This window comes from Eurypyga helias, unplaced genomic scaffold (assembly GCF_000690775.1).
Source record: "Eurypyga helias isolate BGI_N326 unplaced genomic scaffold, ASM69077v1 scaffold12162, whole genome shotgun sequence".
NCBI lineage: Eukaryota > Metazoa > Chordata > Aves > Eurypygiformes > Eurypygidae > Eurypyga > Eurypyga helias.
The window spans coordinates 52,007-77,632 of record NW_010235348.1 but is presented as its reverse complement, the minus strand read 5'-3'; the positions used below and the strand labels follow the sequence as shown (position 1 = coordinate 77,632).

The 25,626-nt window shown below is 36.0% G+C and overlaps 1 protein-coding gene across 1 annotated transcript in view; it reads right to left on the bottom strand.

Moving 5' to 3' along the window:
• The window catches only part of LOC104505943 (potassium voltage-gated channel subfamily H member 8-like), a gene marked incomplete at its 3' end in the record, with an annotated part of 52,744 nt that extends 35,976 nt beyond the window's left edge, over positions 1-16,768 (bottom strand). The window contains exons 1-3 of the mRNA XM_010146716.1: positions 16,744-16,768; positions 16,305-16,538; positions 1,656-1,787 (exon numbers count right to left, since the gene is read on the bottom strand). Of these exons, the coding sequence (XP_010145018.1) occupies positions 1,656-1,787; positions 16,305-16,538; positions 16,744-16,768 (391 nt within the window). The remainder of the gene's footprint in view (positions 1-1,655; positions 1,788-16,304; positions 16,539-16,743) is intronic.
• Positions 16,769-25,626: the final 8,858 nt, after the last annotated feature.

Below are 25,626 nucleotides of genomic sequence, written 5' to 3'. Positions count from 1 at the left end.
TAACCGATGATATACCTATTTCAAGTCATCACTGGCCTACTAAATGTGATTTCTCATCGAGTGTATTCTGAAAATTTACATGTCTCATAAGGTAAATCATTAGCCTTTAGAGCACAGATGTTCTGACAATCTATCTTCTACATGACCCCAACTATAATCTTTGAATAATCTACTTGTCTAAAACTTTTGTAAGCATAAGGTTTCCTAAAGTTTAAGGAGAAACTAGATAAAATATGGTTTATTCTTTAACTACGTTACTTCCAGGTGAAGCCAGTAGTTGAAACTGGATGTAAGGAAAAGCTGCAAAATGTACTTGTGTACTTCAAAGCCTTTCTTCAGCCTTCCAGATCAGAATTTCTCAAATATATCTGGGGCAAAAATTGAAGGATACAAAGAATTCCCTTGATTATTCAGGGCTTGAAAAGTAAGACAGAAGTGAAATTATTTACAAAATGTACACAAGAGGCAGACATTGTTAGCATAAATTATGATTTAAGAATATTCAGTAGCACAGGGAAACATAATATTTTCAATTTCTAAGTACAAAAATGTTGTAAAAGAACGCCGTATTACACTTCTCTGTAACTGAAATATAACTACTTTACTGAAAAGCTAATATTTAAAATCAGAAAAAAGTTAATACTAATTGTTCCCCTACTTCAGAAACACATAAGGAGAAAAGGAGTCCTAAGGCCATATCTATGTTGTTTCTGAGATATGTCTATCACAGGGCGAAAAAGTTAAAGTAATCCCATAATAGTACCAGATCAGAAAATTAAACCACCATGAAATTCTTACAGAATTTATTTCTCCTCCACAGAAAATTTTTTCTAGACCGTTCCTTTGATGCTGGAAAATTGCCAACCTAAAGTCTTAGTTCAGTATACCTTTGATAAACAATATAGGTCAGTGCTGATCGCGTAACCTCCATCCCTTCCCACGTTGTGTTTGCTTTGGGCTAACAGCATTTAGCAAAACATGACGGCACTATGCAGTCAAAATTATTTTATGGCAGTTGTGAATCATTAGCATAACTGAATCTTTTTTCCAAGTTAATGAAAGAATCCTTGCATTGTTTCCTTTCAGAAACAAATACATGTGAAAACACATTTCTTACACTTTAGGATACTCTCTTAAAGACATAATAGATCTTACAATGTCATATAATGTAATGAATATTAGATGACACAAAAATAGTCATGCATCTCAATATGCAAAATAATTTCCAAATATGTATGCTCTACTTAGAGAAAAACATGAACAAATGCATTCATTCATTTCTCAACCACATTGAAATCATATTCACCTAAGGAATGTTTTAAAAGGTTTGAAAATGTACCTCTGAAAATCCAGAAACTAAATAAATTAAGTCATGGTACATTAAAACAAATTTAATTTTGAGGACAAGGTACTCTGTCTCCTAGATTCCATGTTTAGAGAATGTGGAACAACATCTAAATTAAAAAAAAAAAAAATTAAAAATAAGAACTTAAAAAAAATTATTTATCCTTCTATGCCATATATTCATTTATTCTTTGGAAAGCTAGGAGTTTTCTTTACTGAAAAGTGTACATGAGAGAGAGTTCATGTAGGTGAAACTCTCAAAAAACTTATCAGTGTTGTTTCTTATCAATGTTGTTGTAATTCAAACAAACCTTCCTTCTTGTCTTCTGCAGCAATCTTCACTTTTGTGTCTGTTATATCTTTGAAAGAGGCCAGAAAGAGTACTACATCTCCTTTTTCATTCTTTATAGGAACAATGTCCAGTAGGCACCAGAATGAAGACCCTGCAAGGATAAAGAATGAATTTAATTCAAACAGCTGTGTTTTAGCAGTGGGGGGAGGGGAGGGGAAAAGTGAACGACTAAATCTACAACTAATGTAATTCTAAAAAAAAAAAAAAAAAAAAATCTTATTTAGGAGGTCAGTAGTTAGAGAATCACAGATGTTCAGCTCGCATAAATCTCTGCATCATTGGTTGAAGCTCAGTAATACTACTTTCTGTAGAAGCAAGGCATTAATTTGAATACAAAATTTATCTACAGGGATCGTTAATAGTTTAATGAAGCTGCATACTCCTCTGAAGCCATGCTTTCCTTTGAACTCTCAACTGATGTTGCTTATTTTACTGCAATAACTTTCACTTTGTTAACTTGACATCTGAAAGTTCCATGTTTACTATAAGATCATTCTACCTTAATCATCTGACTTGATACTCATTAAACTCTCTTGACAGAAGACCTGATAGAGAATCATTCCACTAATTCAAAGATATTTAAACTAATCAGATATAAGACTTAGAATAGGAACAGAATTAATTCCTTGTATTTTACAGATTATGAGATTTATAATACCACACATCATCTGTAAAATTAGTATCACCTATTTTCCTTACTGTTTGTAATGTTCACCTTGTTAAAACTTAGACAACACTGAGTTTGGCAATATTTTTAATTCCTGTCAACCTTTCTCTACCCACACCTGCTACATAATTATGCTGCTTAAAATAAATTGTTATTGTCACTGATTGTCACATGTCATGTTTGAAAGGTATGTTGTTCAATTCCAATGACACCATTCATAAGTTTGCTATTAATGCAAACCACTTCGAACAGAAGAAAATGAATGCCTAACTCAGCCTGGCACTAGGCTTTTCAGTTTTTGGTTATCAACATTAACTACCTCCACCTACCATCAGCCTAATATTATAAATAGGATATATAAGTACTGCTAACAGCAATATTTGTTTTAGTTTTAAATTTCTTTTCTGTACATGTCTTTACACTTCTATAATCAAGTCCCTTCACAGCATACCATTTTTGGCATCATTTACAAGCACAAGTCTACTTTCATTCATAAAAGGAAACAGGAGTAGTTCCCTGGACCACTACTGTCACATCTGACTACTGTCAAATGATCATCTGAGCTTTGGATGGGTCCTCTGGATGAGCAAGCAGATAGTCACTCCCCACTCTGTTCTCTGTCTTCTGGACTTGGCAGTCATAAAAAAGAACTGGATGCATCAAGATCAAAATTCAGCTTTCTAGTTTAAATTTTCAACTAGATGTCCCCTGCTTGCCTGTTGAAGGTTATAGGCAAGCATGGGAAGTGAAACAGCAGCTTTCCTTTTGAATAGCCAGCACTGTTGAAGGTCCAGAAGTATGCTTCAAAGGAAATTAATTCATCTAGCCCTCTCCATCCTGATCAAACTTTCCAAGAGGCAGACAGGCAAGCTTTGAGAGTAACATTACTAGTCCAGTCATCAGGTAAGGCTTCCACTTAAGGTATTTAAAGAAGGGACAAGGAGAATTGGGATCAGCAGGTTAGAAGACTGGAGAAGAAGAGAAAAATCATGGGAAGAAGCAGACTGGCATTTAAATATTCTCATTTTGATGCTGAAGACAGACCAAACAAAGAATCTCTCTTAAAAGAAAGTATAACTAAAGAAGTCAGTAGCAAGATATTTCTACTGTTCCTTTTCCCAATTTAATTTTCTGTCCTTATTTAATTTTTGTACAGATTTGACTCTTTTATCAAAACTTCTGGGAAAATCTGCTCAGTGCTGTTACTATCAGAAATGTTATAGAGAGCCACAACTATCAATATGAAGCGGTGCTCTGAAAGGGAAGAGGAATTAAGCATGTTTACTTTCCTGCTTAAAACCAGAATAACAGATCTCTATAGAATATCATTACAGCTCTGAAACTGGCCAAATTCTTTCTTGTACAATTACAATCTGTCTGGCTACATTCTAACAGTACTTTCAGTTTGACGAGAAGTCACACTCAGCTCCTTCTAAACAAAACCAAAAGCTGCAATCTCTTTTAAACAGATGTTTTAACCTCCTCCAGAAGTAGAAGCGTATCATCTTACTCTTGTCAATTGTTTCATGTCTTTTCTACACACACACAAATTAGCCATTAACGTTGCTCCTGGAAGAAAGTTGTAGACTTCAGCTGTGTTAAAACAAATATAACTCAGTTATGCTAAGAAGCGCACCTGGTAATATTACTTGAAATAACATATTTTTAGTTTTAGGGAAGTTATTGTATCATTGTTCATTTGCAGCTTTGGGTTTCTCACTGCAAGAAAGACACTGAGGTGCTGGAGTGTGTCCAGAGAAGGTCAGTGAAGCTGGTGAAGGGTCTGGAGCACAGGTCCCATGTGGAGCGGCTGAGGGGACTGGGGATGTTCAGCCTGGAGAAGAGGAGACTCAGGGGAGACCTTATCGCTCTCTAAAACTACCTGAAAGAAGGTTGCAGCGAGTTGGGGGTTCTCTTGTCCCAACTGACAAGCAAGAGGACAAGAGGAAACCACCTAAAGTTTCACCAGGAAAGGTTTACATTGGATATCAGGGAAAACTTCTTTGGTTAAAAGGCTGTCAGACATCAGAATGCGCTGCCCAGAGAGGTGGTTGAGTCACCATTCCTGGAGGTATTTAAAAGAGATGTGGATGAGGCACTCAGGGACATGGTTTAGTGGTGGATTTGGCAGTGCTGGGTTAACGGTTGGACTTGATGTTCTTAAAGGTCTTTTCCAACATAAAAGATTCTATGATTATATGATTCTAATATGAAGCACTCCTCAGGACTAGAGGAGATGATTCAGTGTAGGTCAGGACTAAGTCAATATGTGCTTGCACTCTGTCAAGAACAGAAGTGTGTTATCTTTCATTATTGATAAGCATTCTTCAGAAAATATACTGATCCAATGCAATCCATTACATAGGTTTTACTGAAAGCCAGCATCATATAAATCTATAAGCCAAAAGAAGAACTTTCTACTCATCAAAAAAGTAATGCTGTCTTTTGTTACAGTTCTTTTGAGTGCAATTATCTATGAGACAGAAATTTCTTCCCTGCCTCAGATGGTACATACAAAGGTCTTCTGTATTGTCAAGAGTTTTCTATCAAAGAAATTTCTTTTGGAGGTTTATTTATATACAGACTCTCTTTATTGCTCCAAGCCACCACTCTCAGAGAAGGAGTCTAATCTTTCTCTTGCATTATGAACTAAAAGTTCAAAATATATTTTAATATCCTCAAGGCTTATATAAGCACATCACAGAAAGAGAAGAGACCAAATGAAGCATAATCTTATCACAAAGCTATTTGGCTATAGTTCACCTTTTATATATACATAAAAAAGAACACTTTATGGTCACTCTCTCAACCAGTCTTTCTACCTTTCCTCACTCTGACAGCTAAGAAGTCTGTCCTCAGACTGAAATCAAAACAACAGTCAACAGACCAAGGAATTTAGAAAGGAGGTTTTATACAAAACCCTGCCATTAGAGGAAAATAGACTTTAGAGACAAGCATTCCTTTCACCAGAAAATAAGGCCTGCTTAAACCAAGGAACAGATTCAGATCATTAGTCCTATTGGTGAGCTATGTGTACTTAATTTACAATGATACTCACTCAATCATTATTCATACCTACCCTAGGACAATGCTCAGTGAAATACTCAGAATGGAAATCTTTGCTGGATATTTGGGTAATTCAGACATATCACAATATAGGAATGGAATGGGATTATTGACCACCAGCTTAATTCTTTAATAAAATAATTAAATTCTGCATCCATCTCCTCAAAATTTTAGTTGAACTTTTCTGCAGTAATTATCTTCTTAGCCACATGTATTCCTATGAGTTACTACAATGAATAATACTGATGCAAAGCTATGTTCCCTTTTTGCTCTTAGCAGCCTGTGAGTAGATGTGCCCAGACAGACAACTTATGTCTTCCTTTTTTTGCCATGTGTCAACCATCACAGCTTATATCTACTTCCACACCTTCACTTCCTCAGGACTTCACTTGTAACACCACTCTCCAGACAGAGACAATTTGTATTGCCCCTTCCATCACTCAGGGGCAGGAAATAATAAGTGAACAAATTCCTGTCCTTCATCTTCGCCTCTCTGTAGTAAGAGGAAGAGGGATTAAGATGCAGACCTCTTTCATGAAGCTCTACAACTGCACATAACATACAAGATTACCAAATAAAATGTTTCATAGTCTGAGAAACCAAGTAGTTGAGGAAAAAAATAGAAAGTGTAAATGCATATTAGATATACAACCTTGTGACACAAACCAATCACTCTAAGTAATAATTATCATGATATATATGGATAAGAGGGCAGAATTAGGCTGCACAAGAGATCATAATCTGGAACATTTCTTCACATTTCAGTACTTGATTTAATGAACTAAATGTTCTTTTAAAGAGATGCAAATGAAACCTTTAAAAAACTTTTTTAAAGCACACCACCCTATTTCCAGGGATTTGAAACGTAAAAGACAAAGCTAAAAATATTTTCATATAGATAACTGTAATACCTTGTCAATAAGGTTGATGATCAGTCTTCAGCATTATGATACAGTCTCATTTACAGAGTTACTAATTGTTAGCTAAGTAAATCTGATGCTGAATACTTGATATTGCCAGAAAAGTTTTAGTCTGGTCATTTCCACTTTTTCGCTGCTGAAAGTGTGGACCCCAAGACTGACAGATCAGGTTGCCAGAGATTTTGCCTGGGGAAACCAAACTGCCTCTTTTATTAGCTTATCCAAAGATTTCTGGTGTCACTGATAACATTTGGGTTTGAATGTTCTGTGGTTTTGACAAGGTGTCAACATTTTGTTGAGGAGAGCAAAGTGCAAAGAAGAAAACCATGCTTTAAAAAAATGCAACTGAACTAATTGGAAAGGGAATGGAGCTGGAAGAAAAAGTAGCTATAATAGAATACTTTCTCTCTTGTCAATATCACATCTTTGACAATGATGAATTAACACAGCTAATGCAAGGTTTTGCTACTTTAAGCAAATAAGCATTTACTTATTCTTCTTCATCTCTGCAGAAACCACATGCATGTATTAACAAAATCTTTTTTTTCCTTGAATTCTGCTACTGTAGATGACAACCTGTGTACTGCATCCTAGAGACAGCCTTTTTTCTAATGATATTGCAAGAAAACTAACAAGAACACATATAGGCTACCTGGTAATTTATATGGTCACTGGCAGTTGTGCTAACACTTTCATAGCAGTAGTAAAGGCTCAAGAACTTGTTTACACCAGTTCTGTATGGCCAACAGGTCATGCATGTATCCTGCAAATATCTATCCCTACAAGTATTAACAGTCAATGTAAATCTATTCCAAAATATCTTAAACCAGAACACAGTGGTATCCCAAGAACTTGGAAGAGGAAAGGTGATAGGCGTTTCAGAATGAGTAAGTAGGTAAGTATTAATCCTGTGGAACTGATTTAGAAACTTCCATAAAAAATATCCCTGTATCCTTCTGTATAGGCAACAGAGTACCACATGAAATTACTCAGATCTACCACATCTCATTAGAGAATGTGCAAATCTCCCCTCCATGTGTTTCCACCCTCTTTTCTGTGCCCCTGTGTTCTCCTCCCTCTACTGCCAGGTAACTCAGTGACTTCTATGTCATGTTGCCAAGCATGTCTAACTTCTGCCATCACAGCCATCACGGTGGAGAGAGGGAGAGCAAAAAGCATCTCCTTTCAAAGAGGAAACACTTTTGAGCACAGGAACCTATCCTTGCCTCTCCTACAAACTGGCAGTGTTAAGCAGAGAGAGGCTTAACTCACCACCTCGAAGTGTCCATTTGTTGCTGTGTGGATACAGGCTGTCTCTGTTACAGCAGCTCCTCCTTTGAGTGTGACTTTTCCAACCTTAGTGTATTTCACATTTTATGTACGCAACAGCTAGTATAGTCTGCAGTGCACATTTTATGCAAACTAATTTATGAGCTCCAGAACATCTACATTTCAGCTTTGTTTACTCAGCTTTCCTGTCTCTCCTTTTGTAATTCCATGATCTTTCCTACTTAATGAAACTCTGTTTCAAAATCCTCTAGTTACATGAGTTTTCATTGAGCAAAAGCAGAGAAGCTAAGCAATGCCTGTTAAAGCCATGTGACATTCATTAACCTTATGTGTACTACTTTTTGTCTGCTCCAATTTCCTTTCCTATCTCCATCCAGATTAGAAAAGAAAACTGCATTTAAGGAGATAAATAATTCCCTGATGTAATACATTTACCAGGTTTCATTTATAACAATTAGCAAAATACAGGAGGATTATCTAAAAAACTCAGTTAATTTAATGAACTGCATTCTGTTTAAATGCAAAAAGCTTCAGGGCAGATTCAGAAATATTATCAGTCTGCAACTTACGTTTCCTTCACCTCCGATGACCATTACTCTGTTACAGTTGTGATAGGACAAGGCATTCAACACTTGTCAGCTAACTTCTGGGAAAGTACTAATTGCGACAGTCTACTTATATAAATAAACATCCAATATCTATCATTAAAGTAGAAATCAACCAAACCCAACAAACAAAACTAAACACTGTTTTTCAATATTTTTGCATGGTCTGTTTCGGAAATAGTGGGGGTCAATCCTTCCTGAGCAGTCTGATCTAGTCTTATTTTCTTCCCTTGAATTCTGACTTTTTGTCACTGGGTTTGCTCAAGTAAAACAAAATGAGCAATTTTGCTTTCTCTTGATTACTGTATTTTTTAAATCTATTATTAGAACTGTATTTATTAACTATGTTCCTTATTCCTTTTGGATTTTCAGAGCTCCTAATCAAACATGTAGATGCAAGCACAACAGGAAATATGTCAGTCTACTGAGGAATGTACTTTTGTGCCTTGGGGAAAAAAAAAACAGGCAAGAAATTTTCTTAAGCCAGAATGCTCTCTCATATTTACGGGTACATCTGTACATTTGTATGTATGGGTGCAATATATATTTATATTCATACACATACATATATAAATCAAGTATATATACACGTTTTTTCTTTTCTTTCAGTTTCTCCCTGTAGGCTACCTGGTCTTCTTGAAACTGTGTCTGATATTTTGCCACCAGGAAGAGGTGCAGCCCATATTTGTCTGAACACAACCATGTTTTCAAATGATGTTATTGTGCCTTTAAGCTCATTATTTTATTCTCTTAAAAAGAAGCTTCAAAGATGACACACAGTTTCCTATTAGCAAAAGTGCACCAACACCAAAACAGACCACTACACTTAGAAAGAAAATTAACCACTTTTTCAGTTTCAAATAACAAGTGATTATAGTATATCATCGTGCAAGATATTTTTGTGACCCTGATTCTGGTGTCTCTGGCTGTGGCAGCCCCTAGAAACAGAAGGTCTGAAGTCTGCAAAATGGGATGTCTCCCAGTTCTGGTAAAGGTGCTGGTCACAGCCTCATTGATATATATGGTTATTGATAAAGCTTTTAACAGGCATTACATGGAGAAAGAGGGGATCCTGCTGGTTAGTTGTCCACTTACACTGCAAATCTCCATTGTGGTATTTTCTGTTGCTTGTTCCACAAGGTTAGGTCAGAAAAGTTTTTTGCTTAACAAGAATATCAGTGCCTCTATAGTTCCTGTCTGCTGTTTTAGTTTTATCTAATATTAATCAGCAGTTTTCAGCAAGTTTGAGGATTTTCTGTTGAGTCCTGTATTCAAGAACTTTAACTTGCACTTGACATGTTGACCACTGTTACCTTTCTGGAAGGAAGGGGCTAAAGCTGGGACCAGAGAAGAACTCGACTTGTGGGTCTGGTTTGATACCTCCATCCTGCCAGATTTATATTTGTATGTACAGAAGGATTTTGAAACACACACTGAGGAATTACGTAACACTGTAGAGAGGATTAATCTTCCCATTTCACCACTTGAATCCATGTAAGCACATGCTGTAAACAGATTCTGAGCCTGCCCACTGAAAAGATTTATAGTAACCCGGCTAGTTGTTAACCTTTTAATTACTTAGCTGCTCTATAAAATCAGGCTGCTTTTGCAATTCCCTAGCCAAATCAGTAAGAGGGTTCAATAAACAGTGCTAACATGAGTCTCCTGTCACTCTTTCAAAAAAGCCATGGAGCTAATGCAAGAATGCACTGCAATTGTCAGCATAGCAGGTAGCAATTAGTCTGCACCATGATCCAGTAAGTGCATTTGGGGATCATGAATAAAATAAGGAATTGTCAGCAGAAGGGATGCAGGTAGTCATCGGAAAAAATGGTACTTTAATCCTTCTTTAACCAAAGAACAGCTTAACTCATGGTGAAATGTGGGGACACAAGTCAGCTTTCGGCTAAATCTTGATTTAAAACTCATAAAAATAAAGGGCAGCCTATCAGCAGGCTCAGTGTGCCCACAGAATTTTGAGAAAACTAGAAGAGTGACTGGTCTGATGTCATACAATCATCCCCTTGCAAAACAAATACCTACATGTCTTCCTAAAGAACAGATGTGTAAAAAGTTACATAATGAAATATATCTTTAAAAAATTCAAAAGTACATACAGCATTACTAAGAGCCATTCATATGAAGTGCAGCTGGAAACCCAAGGTGCCTGTGTGCAAAGACTAATCTGTAAGCATCTGTAAGCAATGAAGGGCTCATCACTGCAACAGTGCAGTAAGCAGCAGGAAACCCTCATACAGATTTATTTACTTAACAACATGCTTCTAGAAGAGCAAATCTTTTCTCAGTGAATTATGCTTTTAATAAATCGTGTTGCTATTGAAAGAAGCTATTAGCCAAAATCACCATGAGTGCCATCAGAACAAAGTATCAGCACTGTCAGTAAGTAGCAGTTTTGAAGTCTTATTAAATTACAGCAGAAGACCTCTGATGTTTTAGATCACGTTACAAACGGGATTTTTTTTTTTTCCCCTCTATGTGAAGTTCATCCCTTTGTTTTATCTCCTCACAGGCTTTCACTGACTGCTTCAGCTCTGCAGAGTTTAAGCCAGGGCTCTTCAGAGGAGCAGCAGTCTGCCCCATCTTCCTCTGCTGCTTCAGAAGCTGGGACTGTCTCTAAAGCACCTACACAGTTCAATGCTACACATTACCTTTCATCAGAGACCATGGGTCAAATCAAATGAAGTGTCTGGAGAGGAAAGGAGCCAAAAAATTCCCTCCTCTGTGAAACAGAGGAAAACGACGACATGCCTTCTGTCTACATCCACAACTATGCTGCTTTCTAAGAGAAAGACCCAAGATCAACAAAATTTCCTAATACCTACTGAGCTATATGAAAGGAGGGAAGAAAAAGGGAAAAAAAACCCCACAGTTAAAAAGATTAAAAAAAAAAAAAGAAGCTTTTATAAAGATACAAATTATTGTTTATGGCTCATGTAATTGTAATTACATATTACCATCAGATTCATTTTTCAGTGTTGCTTGCTGTTTTTATTCCCCTCCTGCTGTATTTTGTACTATAATTTAGATAATGTGAGCAAACCAACCACAAAATCTTTTTAGCTGTCTTATTTTTAGTCCACATTTTTAGGGCAGAACAGCGGTGGGACAGCAGTGAGATCACATTACTATAAACTACCCTGACAAGCAACTTGTATAGCTACTAATGTAGAGGAAGTCCCTTGACGTCACTAGAAAATTGATGGCTCTGAATGGAAATACTTTTTTTCAATGAAAAATTTCTAATAAATGTCTCTAACTGTTGGGCTTAATATTTTGCAAAGACATAGTGGATTTCAGAAGATTGTTGAAGCAGGGAGTCAGTTCATATTTTAAAGGTGCCATACAACTCCCATGCTTCAAATTGTTACAGCATATTTTTGGACAAGCAAATGACTCTTAAAATTAAAAATATTTAAAAAATAACTATATCATGCCTTCCTGACCTTACAAGTTACTAACCTAATATTTATGGGGCAAGAACTACAAGGCACATGCCTCAGAAAGTGTTTAAATCTGTTTACACATAGAAGACGACAAACTGTTGCCTGAGTCCCCTGGTCTCCCACAGATGAAGCAAACTCTGCTTGCAGCTGAGTCCTAAGCCAACCTGTAATGGTGGCCCCAGCAACATCCACTCTCTCCAGTCCTCTTACAGCAAGGATTTGCATTTGTCCACGAAAGCCTGCACAAACAGCCCTGTTGCCGGAGTGCACAGATACTACAAACACCATAGTAAAGCCTCTCAAATGTCCGTAAGTCAGAAGTGGCCATCACTGATTACAGAGTGTTTCACACAAGTTACATGAACACAGAAAGAGGGCAATTTCCTTTAAGAAGATTGTACGACTACTGCAGGACTTAAGAGGGTGTGTGTTAAGAACAGACCTCTATTTAAATACTAAAACCAGTTTTCCGAGACACAAGAAATGAGGCTGATGGGATCATAAGGGAACCAAGGGATGGAATTCTCAGCAGCTGAAAATAGAGAACTTAGACTGGACTAAGTCAATGATTATAGGGCTTATTGTAGCATCATCTTAGGCTGTAACAGTAAAGGAAAAAATCCACACTGCTGCTTATTTGTACTCCAGGGGATTCTGAAAACCTCATTTAACTACATGTACTTGCTCTTGATAAATTTCTGCAGTGGTCTGCTAGGGGGACAAAGAAGCGTTTGTCTAAATGTAGTTCCTCAGTACAGTGTCCATATGCTTTTAGATTGCTCTAAATAGGACATCCATGGAGTGTGGGGTTTTTCTTCCTCAGAACTTACTTGAATTCAAAAAGGTTACTTTGCATTTACATTATCATAACTGACAACATAATTTGTTGCAGATGTTTTAAAGAAAGTGATGAAATAGTAAAAAAAAAAAAAAAGAAACCCAAAACCAAAAAACACTTAAAAAATCAGTTCCTAATCTGTATAATTTTAAAGCTTTTTGAAGAAGACAACAATCATACAGCTCCTTGCCTTTTAACAGTTTTCTGTTTGTCCTTAAAAAAAATAGCTCTGAGGAATAAAAAGTTAGAAACTGACTGAGGAACCAAAATAAATACTGAAACAATGATTAAAAGTGTATTTTGTGTGGGATTTTGAAAAAGACATCTCTCTCTGAAGCTGCTTGTTGCTGCTACCACAGTTCTAATTCCACTCCGTGATAACATAGCAGAAATTATCCTGGATGAGAAGGTACAGCCAGTTTATCCCATTCGATGGATTCATTAAAAAGTCAAAATAAAGAAAAGTTCCTATCCACTTCTACTTATTCCAGGAGTATTTTTTTCTAGTTTGGTCAGAATACAACCACCGAAGATCATCCTTCTGTTAAGATCCAAACCCAAATGACAACTCAAAAGACAATGAAATCCTGCAGACAGGCAATTCATCTTACTCAGCTCCCTACCCAACTGCTTTCATGCTGCAGTGTCAGATCAGAGCAGCCTGGAACTTCCATGAAATTGCATCTGGGTTGCTGAAGTTGCTTTAGTTGTAACAATCATTCTCTTAACTAACACTTACTGATCAGAAGTGCTATGCGAGTTCTTAAATGATGGTTAAGTAACTGTGAAAGGCCTCATATTCAAGCTTACTAAATTCACATCAAAATTAATAAGCAATTTAATTCCCAAGCTTGAATCACTACTTGTTTAGAATGAACAACCTAATTTAATTATTAAAACTAAATCAGTAACTCATTTTAACTGAGATTAAATCAAAATTAAAATATCAAAAAATGTGGCAATTCAGAAATCCAATCATAGTCAGTTTTGGAATCTCGAATTTCTTTCCAGAAAGATGAGACAAACATGGGGGGGAAGTGGGAGACAATAAAAATTACAAATTTCAAGCTTCTGCATTTTAGATCAAATCCTGAAGAACAACCAAAAATATATTTCTTTGTTCATAGATCCACTTCCCTCATAGTAACTTCTTATCCTAATCTTGTACTCATTATTAAGCTTTTAAGAAGTATGCTGAGGGACATCAGTCTATTCTGTGACCTCAGAATTATTCCTGAAGCTGAACTTCTCTCTTTGAAGTTATCCCTTAAAGTGTTCATTTGGTCTTGTAACTAGACCTACAGGCTCCATCTCTGAATAGTGGACTAAAGCCAGATACCTATGTTCACTCTGACACCCCAAAATCCTAATGTGACACTGAAATGTAACCCTATGAGAAAGAGGGTGGTGAGGCACTGGAACAGGTTGCCTAGAGAAGCTGTGGATGCCCTAATTCCCAGCTGTTCTTCAAGGCAAGGCTGGATGAGGCTTTGAGCAAGTTGGCCTAGTGGAAGGTGTCCCTGCCCATGGCAGGGGGGTTGGAACTAGATGGTCTTTAAGTTCCCTTCCAGTCCAAACCATTCTATAATTTGATGGCAACTAGACATTGTGAGTTACTTGTCTCCCACTGACCTATGTTCCTTGTCTTACACTGGTCACTAACCTGACTGACAATTATTTTCAGTATTGGGTAAGCCTGAAGGTATCCATACAGCCACTTTGGGGCCACTATTCCTAAAGTTCTTACATCTTAAAATATTTTAAAAGCATTTTTCTGCAAAGACTTTTTCTTCTTTTATCTGCCAATGATGAATAAGCCTTACAACTTCTGAAGTTCAATTTTTCTTCTGAAAAAGAAAAAAAAAAATCCAAACCATTTCACTAAGACAAATGATTTACCAAATTTGGAGTCTGCATTTTGCAGCTCTGTTGAAAAAACAAGATTATTTTTTAAGATAAATTTTGCTTTTATTCAAGAACAGTCTCATGTTATTTTAATACCTATTCATTTCTTTTTCCCAGTGGTACAGAAATACATGAAAATGAAAAATATAATAGGCAGTGTGGGAAATTTATTCATAAAGTGTCTTGAAATGGCTTCCAATCAAATTATACACAGGGATGCAAATAGAATGGATTGTGGCAATTCTTTTATCCTAAACATTTTTTCTTTATCTGTTTTTCTGTGGTTTAGTTACTTCACTGATAAGCAAATTGACCTAGAATCTCTTTCTTACACTAATTACATTTTTTATAGTTTTGAAGCACTCCTTCATAGAGGAAAAGAATCACAATTTATCATTCAGGACCCAGACAGCGAGATGAATAAGTTTGCTTTACTTCTTTCATTTACATACAGGGAAATCTCTTCTCACTGTGCCCACTCATCACCGTACAATACTGGAGAAAACCAGCTCTTACTCTTCCAGATTAAGATAATTTTTTCCCTATATTTGGACATAATTTGAAAAACTGAAACTACTACTTTGAATAATCTTCCTAAAAATGAGTTGAAAAAAACCCGATAGGAGTCTCTTCTAAAGGCCAAAATCAAACAACAAAACCACACATGCCCACCCCTAAGCCTCCCTAGAAAGACAAGAAGGAGGAAGTATTTCTAGAATAACTTCAGAATTACATACTGTGAAAATAGCAGTCATGAACATAAGCCAACTAAACAACAGTCCTCTTTTATGTATGTCAGGGAAAGTGAAACTGCTGCCTCCTAACCCTCTAAATCATGATTATTAATTTTTAAAGTATTTAATATAATAGTAATAATGTTTGAGGGGAAAGCATTTCATTAGTAAAGATGTAAGTAGTAGCTATTAGAACACCATGTGCCCTAACCATATGTCTGGAAAATCTAGCTGTGTAATAAACCCGAAGGTGGTACTCAACAGGCACCCATGAATTACTAAGCACATGTGAAGGCTCCTGTAGCACGGGGATGGGTGCAATCCTATCAGTATCTCACACTTGGTGTCACCTGTTTGAAGATCACATGAACAAGGACAGTACAAATTCTTACAGAATAAGTACATTCAAGGAGCCAGATATAAATGAAACAAGCCAGTAAATGTACATCATGGGGTGCTTTCTTCCATGGCTCACTCATCTTGACTGAATCGGTACGTATAACTGCTCTACCATAGGAGTGAAAGCTTTGGTAGTGCAACTTGAAATTTACTAAAGTCTATGGAATTGCTTAATGTCTGGAAAATTTTTATGTGACAATGCATACTTAAATATAAATTTTACTTAGAGCACTTACCCCTTTCTGAAAAATATTATTATTTTATTTATATAGAGGGACTGTAGAGAATTAGTCACTTAGATCATTCAAAGTTCTAAGCATTTTGTTGATGGGACTGAAAATTTTTATACAGCCACTGCCTACAATATGGTGAGTATTAATTTTTTAATTAGAGTTTCAGCAATACAGGGTAGGAATTTCAATGTAAGAAAGCAGAAAATGTAGTGTCATACTGACTGCAGATAACACAGTACCTCACAATGCAGTTTAGGACCTTGAATGTCTTCTATGCAGCTTTATAACTTGTCATGTATAAAATAAAATCAGTAACAATAATATAAAAGTAGTCTCAATGTGTAACCAACTGTCTTTATTCAAATCTATTCTTGCAGGTCTGATTATAGACATACAAAATCATTACATAGAAATATATACTATATATTACATGCATTAATGCTAAGTTTCATTCTTTGAGACTAACAAAACAGGAAGAAAAACTTACCGTTCTTCTTATAGAACATGATTTCTCCTTTGAATTCTACCTTTTCCTCCAACGATTTCTCAATTTGAAGAATCATCTGCTCATTTGTTTCAGCACCAAGTAAAAATTTACAGCTGCAGCTCTTCTGCATGACTTCAGTTCGTGCAAATCCAGCAAGCTCACAGAAGCCATCTGAGCAGTAAACAATAGGGAATCCCTTAGCCACCTGAGCATTTGCAAGGATGAAGTTACTATCTGTAGAAGAACACAAAAGTAAAACATTAGTTACTATCCGAACTCTGTCATTTGACACAGTACTACCTTTAGCTTCATAGGACGACACAACTGGACATATATTTAAAAGCAGTCCCAGCTACCCGCAAGGAAAAATGTATCTTCTGTTTTAGACCATTAGTCCGAAATGAAATCAAGTCTAACAGTTCACAGAGCACCTTCATACCATAGTTCCTCATAGCGATGTACATCTTGCCTCATTGCATCCTCCAAGGATAATTTATAACTGCCTCTGAAATGGATGTTAGCACATTAAAACAGCCACTTGACCAAAACTGGTGACAAACATGGAAGCTTTGGAGAAATTTCAAAGGTGCTATGTTATGCTGCCACTCAGACTACTCTATAGTCTAAAGAGACATAGCTATATATTAAAAAAAAAAACCAACCCCAAACCCTAATCTCTCTATTCTCTGAATAACCTAATGTTGCCCTTTATCAACACTCAAACTAATTTTTTCTATATTTTTTTTATATAATATATAAAAGTAGAATCAAGGTACGTTCCTGGGCTACATGGAATTGTTTGTCCTTTGTATTCTCCTTTTTTGTTGTGAGGGAAAAAGACTTCATTCAAAAGCACTACCAGCTGTCTTCCAGAGCACCACCAAACCTCTCCCATATGAAACAGGCACATCAAAGATTCACCATCCTGTTACACCTTAGCACACTTTATGATTTTTCAATGTATGTAAGATACAACTATTATATTTGATAAATTCAAGAATAGTATATTGACATGGACATCAACAGAAATTGATGTTCTAATCTGAGTTCAAGACTTGGGCAAATGTTGCAGACTAATAGTTCATTTCCATCCCTTGCAGAAAAGTCTTTGAAGGTTTCACGTCTTAAGCTCCCATCTTCAGCTTATATCAACAGCTCTAGAACGTTATGCTCTTTTAAAAATAGCATGGAGAACCTTTCCACATAATACAGTTTTTTCTCATACAATTCTTTTGCCTGTTTCCTTATCTTGAAGGGGGGGGTGGGGGGATGGGGAAGGAATCTGCCTACATTTCACATCGAGGAAGGAAAGACTATTTTTTGCCTGTTGCTTATTAAGGAGTGTTTACCTTACAGCTTGCTAGCGGGAGCTTAGGAGCAGTCTAGTACCAAGAGATACCTCTCATTTTTCAGAATTATGTGCATGTGGATTAATGTGTATATATTAAGGGAAAATACCATTAACTAACCTAGAATCTCTTGATAAATATTCATAAATTTAAAGAGAAAAAATGAACTATTTTCATGGAAAACTCAGGTTGATATGCCTAATCCCCACACAGGTATATATTATTCATGAAGGGAGAAACAGAATTCATAAACTAAAATAGAGGAAAACCAGGTTTGTTTCAGTCTGAACTGTCACGAGGTTCTACATCCATGAAATTCTAACAACTTCAGCTGCATTACTCTTTATTTACCCAAAGGATAAAATCCTATGGTGGATACTGCTAAGATTTCAGTATTTTAAAGACAATCCTGAGGTTTATTAAGACTTTGTTTCAGTAACTCACCTTTTGCTTAATTCTAATTAAAGTCCTACTATAAATGATTGTATTATTAAACCAGACTTCTCTCATTTACCAAACAATGCAATTTGAAAATGCGTTCTGGTTCAGTGCAGTGCTTGACTTAGCCAGTAATTATTTGTCTAACTAGGGAATATGTATCATTGCCATTCATGCACTGACATGCTGTTCCCCCTGTCAACACAGAACTAAATCCCCACACTGCCAGAGTTATTAAAATCATATGCTTGCAGTGCAGTTTAATGATAGTGTTACACTGTAAGACCTGCAGATACATTCCAAATGCATCTGTAGCTATCAAATTTATTTATACCTGGGTTTCTTATTGTTTAAGATATAATTACATGATGCAAAGGTGGGTTTTTTTTTTTAATTATTTTTTTTTTTAATTCTGATTGTTGTGAATTGCATGAAGCAGGATACGTTATGAACAGGAATACACTGGACCTTACCAAGTACATAATGATTTTATGAAAAATTTTAAATGACCAAACTCTACTGTTTCTCAAAATAAATCCAAAGTACCTTTGGTTACTTTAACATTCATTTACTTGTAAAACTCAATCCAGTGCTGGCTAGAATTAGAGGCAATCTTTCCATTAATATCATCATATATCTGATAAGACTCTTAAGCCTAATTTTGCTGCACTTTTTGAATACAACAGTAAAGAAACTGATTCAGGAAAATATAATCATAATTCTGTTTTTCTTGATCTTGAAGTTCAAATAAAATTATTAAAGATGCACCTGTAATCCCAAACTAATAGACTAAGGGACATAGTTAACTATTAAAAAAAAAAAATAATCCCTGCAATATTGAAGGAACAAACAACATAATTTTGTCCAATAATTACCTGTTTCATAGATTGGAATCTTTAATATCACTTGATATTCCTAATGCACATAAAGCATCGTAAAATATAAAAAAAAATTAAAACCAACAAAACCAAAAAACCAAAGCAAAACAAAAATCCCCACCACCCAAGAACTGAGGTTGTAATTTATATCATTGAGGCTTCAGTGTGACACAAAACAAGCCCAGCCTTTAATTCTATGTTTGTCAGTGATAGCTAGCTAGATCTTAAAATCCAGAGTAAGAAGAATGAGATTTTGCTTAGAATAATAATTAGAAGTTTTTATATACTGGAATACAGCACTTCTGCTTATCTTTAAACTTAAAACAGGAAAATTTCTGTGAGTGATACAAAAATATTGGTCTGTATGTTCTGGTATGCATTTATTTGTCGACTGTTACACTTCCATAATAATAAAGATGATGTTGAACCCCATATTATTTTTTCAACACATCAGCCTGAATATTACGTTATTTTATGCAGGTTGATTGATCAGGAGACAGTACTAAATTACTGGTAGGATGGTGGTGGGGTTTGTGTGTTTTGTTTTGGTGGTTTTTTTTGTTGGTTGTTTTTTTGTGTGGTTTTTTTTTGTTTGGTTGGTTTGGGTTTTTATTTAGACAAGAAAACACATCCAAGCTAAATTTATGATCTATCAAGAAATATGTACCTTTGAGCCTTTAGAACTGTTAAAAAGTACAGGACATTTGCAACAAGAGAAGTGCTACAAATTTGCATACAAGCTGGAAGAACAGATTTTCACAAAACCATGAATAGCATTCTTCAGCTCAGAAATTTAAGTGCTGTGAGTCTACGAAAAATAAAGATATTCAGATTATGTATTTGTTTATTAGCTTTGTATAAAAACACTTGGTTGTATGTTTAAGCCTCTGTGTGATACGTAAAGGATGATTTAAAAACCTTCTGTTAAAGATGGGACAAGAAGTCCCAAGAAGCCAGTAGAGATGGATGAATATGACAGCAGTATTCCACAACTCTTTAGCTAAATTTAAAAGCATATTTGTTTCAACTATGCTTCTTTTCCTTTAAGCTCATTTTATATGATGAGATGACCCATTTCACATGAAAGTTTGAAGGAAGTACATTAGAAGCTTGCATGCCTCCATTTGCTTCAAACACTGGGACATATTGGAGATTGTATCAACAGAAGACTCACATGGTTTCTAAAAACCTCTGCCAGACACATAGCATAAACCTCAAGACAATTAAACAAAAGCTGAACCAAACCATGACAACCACACCTTCTGTTTTAGGGTTTTAGACACCATTGCCCTTTTTCAATGACCTGATAACCCAAAATTGCACCCTAAGAAACAGAACAAATTTATATCACATGCCACCTGTTACAGAGAGACAGGTTCATTAAATATTGCATGGCAGAGTTTTAGAATTGAGATAATTAAAGCAAAAAAGCTATCAAGTCATGCACACAGGTTATCTGACTGTTTGTAATGACACCATGTTACAATTGAACTCAGCATTTCCTTGATAAATCTTACTGTGACCTTATTTAGCAAAAAATGGCAAAAAGGTTTTTGCTTTAATACCGTAGTTACGTCTGCTATAAATCCCATCATTGTACTTCCCCAGTTCTTGTAATGGTTCTTTTCAAAGTCCACATTGTTTCTGCAAGTCTTCATCAGTAAAGAAAACCTCTATCTGACTTCTTGTTCAACTGAGGACAGCCAACCAGCATTCTAATTCTAAACATTGTTATCTATGAATTAAAAAAGAAGGATTAAAAAACCTACAAAAGAAAAAAAAAATCCCTAGCAATCAAGGAAGCTGCATTAATTAAACAAGTGACTCACATAGTTACTCTATCAAATGGAGAACAGTCATTATTCTTCTGGATGAAAGGATTTACTACATTTAGGTTTGATTCCACAGTTCCTACATGGACAACTTAACAAGAGTGGGTTCAGGCTAATTACTCTTGCAGAGAACATGACCACATTAACTTTTAGGACTACTTAACTGAATGAGTAAAACAGCATAAGAAAACATTTAGCTTTATGTCAGGACATTTAGATGCAAGTGAATTTAATTAGAGTTCAAGCTCATTTACCAACTACTGTCCTTTGAATGTGGTTGAGACCAAGATGATTTTATAATGCATAGACTTCCAAATATTAAAGTTCCTCTTGAAAATCTCAGTGCAGTTAACTGGGCCACTAATGCAAGGTTAAGATTTATCCTGATCTAGGTGAGTCAGAAAGAAAGAAATTTGAGCATATTGGTACCTTTTCCCACTGTTCACTAATAAAAATCCTATATTTCAGTGAATTTACAGTAGTTCAGTGAAAGATAGAACTATTGCATAATAGACTACAAGTACAGACTGATGAACAAAGGAACCGTCACTGTAAGCTATATAATTGATTTAATTGGCCAAATAATTTCAAATAAAGGCTGACAAGGAAATGTATTCATAAAATTGGGTAACAGTTACGAATTCAGAGTACAAAACAATATTTGAAGAACCCAGCTCTATGGACTCAGCTCAAGGGTGAGTTGCAATAGCTCCCATTTAACCTGCCTTGCCAAATGAATTCCCACTATGCAGAAAGGTTCTGAATTGAGCAGCTAAGATATCAACCTTCCACTTTACAACAGTATTTGGTCTGACAGCAAAAATGCTTTACTGCATACAATATTTATAGCTACAAAAAAAAGTTAATCTGTAATGCAGTTGAGCATAGAGGCATCTAAGAAAAACTTGGGCATTTGGATGCTAAATCATCTCCTAGACTTATTGATAAGCACAGGTAATAAGCCATTTAAGAAAGTCAGTGTTTAACGATCTTGAACCCAGCCTTCCTAGCCATTAGTGCATCATGTCGATACTAGAATAACAACTGCAGCTTTCTTCACGACCAAAGTACCTATTCCTAGAACAAAGCAGACCAAAACACTAGACAGTATCAGATGGAAACTAATAAAAAACCCAAAACAAACAAAACCCCCAAAACCAAAACAAACAACCCAACCCTCACAGTGAAATGGGTTCCCGGGATCTGGGGGAGGGGAGGAAATAATCTGGTCTTCCACTCGAAATTTCTGTATATATCCCTATTGCTTTTTGAATCCCAATATCATTTGCATCTACCTGAACCATAAAGTGTAGGGACTGAGAAGGAGTTTATTCAAATAGTAGCAACGCTATTACTGCTCATTTAAGATCGCAGATCTTTGTACTTTTCAAATACACCATCAGTGCAACTGTAATGGTGGGTGAACTGTAGTAAGGAGAGTAACTTATAGCAGAGTTGACTTTGAAGTTCTTCAAAATTAAACTTCACTTGCAGAAGCAAACGACTACATCTTTTCCTAGGAAAGAAATATTAACTAGTCTAAGTTTTTTTTTTTCTTAATATTTACTTGGCATTACAAATTCACATTACACATAAATTACGTGCAACAACAATTTAAATCCAACATATGAAGTTGAATCAAGGTTGCAATCAAATATTTCTTTTCCCACCCTTAAGCTGTGTTGACAAAATTAATTTTTTCAGTAAAAAACTACTACATTCTATTTAACCAGCTTTATTTGTGTTACTGATTGTGCAGTGACTGCCAGCACATAGTGGTAATGTAACTGAAAAAAAAAGATATATTGCAGTTGCCAAATATTTTACATGCTAGTGTGAAATCTTATACGCACTAAAATGCTGCAAGTGCAACAGCACTTGCCCATGGAAAAAAACAGATAAAAAGACATTGTCAGTGAGGAGAGACTGCAGCTTGTGAGTTGCCATCATGTTGAAACAATGCATCTTGTCACCTAGAAATTTCTCAATGGGAACTGATAGTGCTTGTTTACCTGGCAGAACTGAATCCTCTGAACCCTCTATCCCTGATGAGGGAGTTGAGGTGCTGTTTGGTGTTTTCTGTGATTACCCACTGGAGAACAGAGTGTACAGATTCCTGTCTCCAAAGGAGGCATGTTTTACAATTTCTCCAACAAAATACAAGAAAATGTTAAGTTCATCCACCAGGCAGCAGGGCCATAGGTTTAAGGTCGATTTAATTTGCTGTTTGGTATAAGAGTGATTTAATTAGATGTTTTTTTTCAGACTGTTGATTTAAAATTCACCTGAAATAGTAGGAATGGAATTTCTATAAGTCAGACTAATACATTGACTTCTCATAGGCTCAAATCACATAGCCTAATGATTTAAGAGCCTGGGATCATGACTTGGTTTCAAGTGTTCAACTGAGAAAAAGGTATGCAGATTCTAAGGTTTCTATTCTCCTGAATAGAAACATTTTCAAAGACATGAGCCACATTCCTGTCAAATAATCTACCAGTGTGATCCTGTCCATATCTTCCTTTATCTCATGCTTAAAATAAGCATGAAATAAGGAGGTGAAAGCTGGTTTGTTTAAAACTGTCCTAAGCACTACGTCACCTACTCACAATTGGTGCTCAGTTTACAGACATACCAGAATTTCACCATTGCGTAATATTTTGTGGTTTTAGTACCCTATACACGCCTTTACTAAGTATCATGCCTGATGAACTTGTTCATAATCCTACTGCAGTGGATAGCCCTTTGGATATTTATCCTCCACGTATGTACTGCTACTGACATTGCAATGTATCTGAGCAGCCAGATGTTACGGATGCTGCTAAGAGAGCTGGTGGAAGAATACAGGAAACAGATTAATGAGCTGTTATTCCTGCACACCTGAGGGGAAGAACTTAAGCTAGACATTTTATAACACAGTGTGAAATGCCTTTAAAGGACCATGTTTGAAATCTTCTGCTCCTTTCTTCTTATGAGACTATGTTGATTATGGAGCAGTAGCTCAGGGTCTTGGAAAATATTTCCATTATAGCTGACATCAGGATAAGGAAGTAGACTTCTTTATGATGTGGTTATTTGGAGTTGAAAAACTATTTAGTTACTATTAAAGTTTCATCTTATCTCGTGAAATGCATAGATTATGTGGAAATTTGTTTCCCCTTTGGAAGTGACCATGGGAAAAAGCCCACTGTGGTACGGAAAATTCTATATACGAAAGAAAGTTATCTTGAGTACATTAAAAAAACTGAACTGTCTTCAACACAGAAATATAAAGGGATCTGAGAGCAAAGAGAGCAGAAAATCTTCCCCTTGCTTCTACCATGCAAGGTCAGTTGAAGCTATGTACTGTCCACATGCTGAGCACAAGGAACTTTCAGCCATTATTTGCAAAAACAATGAAGGAGAAAAAATTACACTTGCAGCCCTGGAAGTAGACATGGAAGAAATTGAGAACAGGCTATGCACTCCAGATGCTAGAGGCTTCAGTGAGATGCAAGTTGTAAATTTTAATTCTCTTCTGGTGACAGTGGTGCATCTCATGACACTATTCCTCACCTGAACAAAATTATCTGCCCTCAAAATAGACCCAGATTCAGGACTTGGTTTAACATGAAGGCAAAAGGGACAGTAGTCATCCTTCCTCAGCACCATCTACCTAGTGCAGCACTTGCTGCACAGAGGGGGATGCAGCATCCTCAGCTTTTCACCCATCACTATCACAGATGCATCTGGTCCTGAACATAGTAACAGCACACAGCTTTTGCATACGATTTGCATTTCCACAAGATACACAAATAACAATATCCATACCTTTCTCATGTCAAAAACCCTGGCTGTTCAAATATCACATGTTGTTATTTCATACTCTGAATAAGAAATATTCATCATTTCATACAAGCACTATACTAGCCTGAAGTTGTTACTCAAAGCAGCTTCTCATGTATGCTAGCTCATACACAGTTTCTGGGCTGTTCACTGTCACTTTAACAATCATCTATGACTCCCATAACAGTTTCATGCCTGCTTGTCGTAACTTGTCCTGTATTAATCTCTCTCTATAATTATTATACTTCAATATTAAGGTGCCATGACTCTATGGCTAAAAGTAACCTTTTTGAGTATTTGCAGTTTATATGTTCTTCTCTCAGTCCCTTAAATTAAAGGCTAATCTTAAGTTAATTTTAATGGGGAGAAGCAGCAGACTTCCATGTGCCTATTCCAGTGAAATGAGCTCTCTGTAAATGGCAAGAGTTTTCTCAGAGAAGCAACACTAACTTAAGATGATGCTGTGGAAAAGAAAGTCTGTTCAGAGAACGCTCTGCTGATAAATTGACATAAATTATGTCAGAAAAGGTTCAGAAAATGATGAAGAATGTCCAGTAAATGTCACTTCCAGAAAAGGTAGAGTTCTGTACTGCAGTATTTACCATAACGAACAATTACACTCTGTATCCCAAACTCACCCTGTCCAAATAAAAATAATTCTAAGAATCTCAATACAGGGCTCGCTGACATTGCGTTCCTGAGCAAATATTCATTTAAAAAAAACCCCAAAAAACACAAAAAAACCCCAACCACATATTTTTGAGAGTAAAAGAGAATGAGAAGATGATAACAGATGAGAATGTAATTAAATTATTGTATTAAAAAGAAAATGAACCACTTTCTTGTATGTTTGCCAGCTGAGAATGATCTTGTGAAAAATCTAGAGGAAAAACATTGAAAACTGTGGAAGGGCCAGTGTTGTTGGTGAACAAACAAGTAGAATAATCGTAATGGAAAAGGAAAGTAGATGCCTGAAGTAGACACAGGGTATTATTTGTTA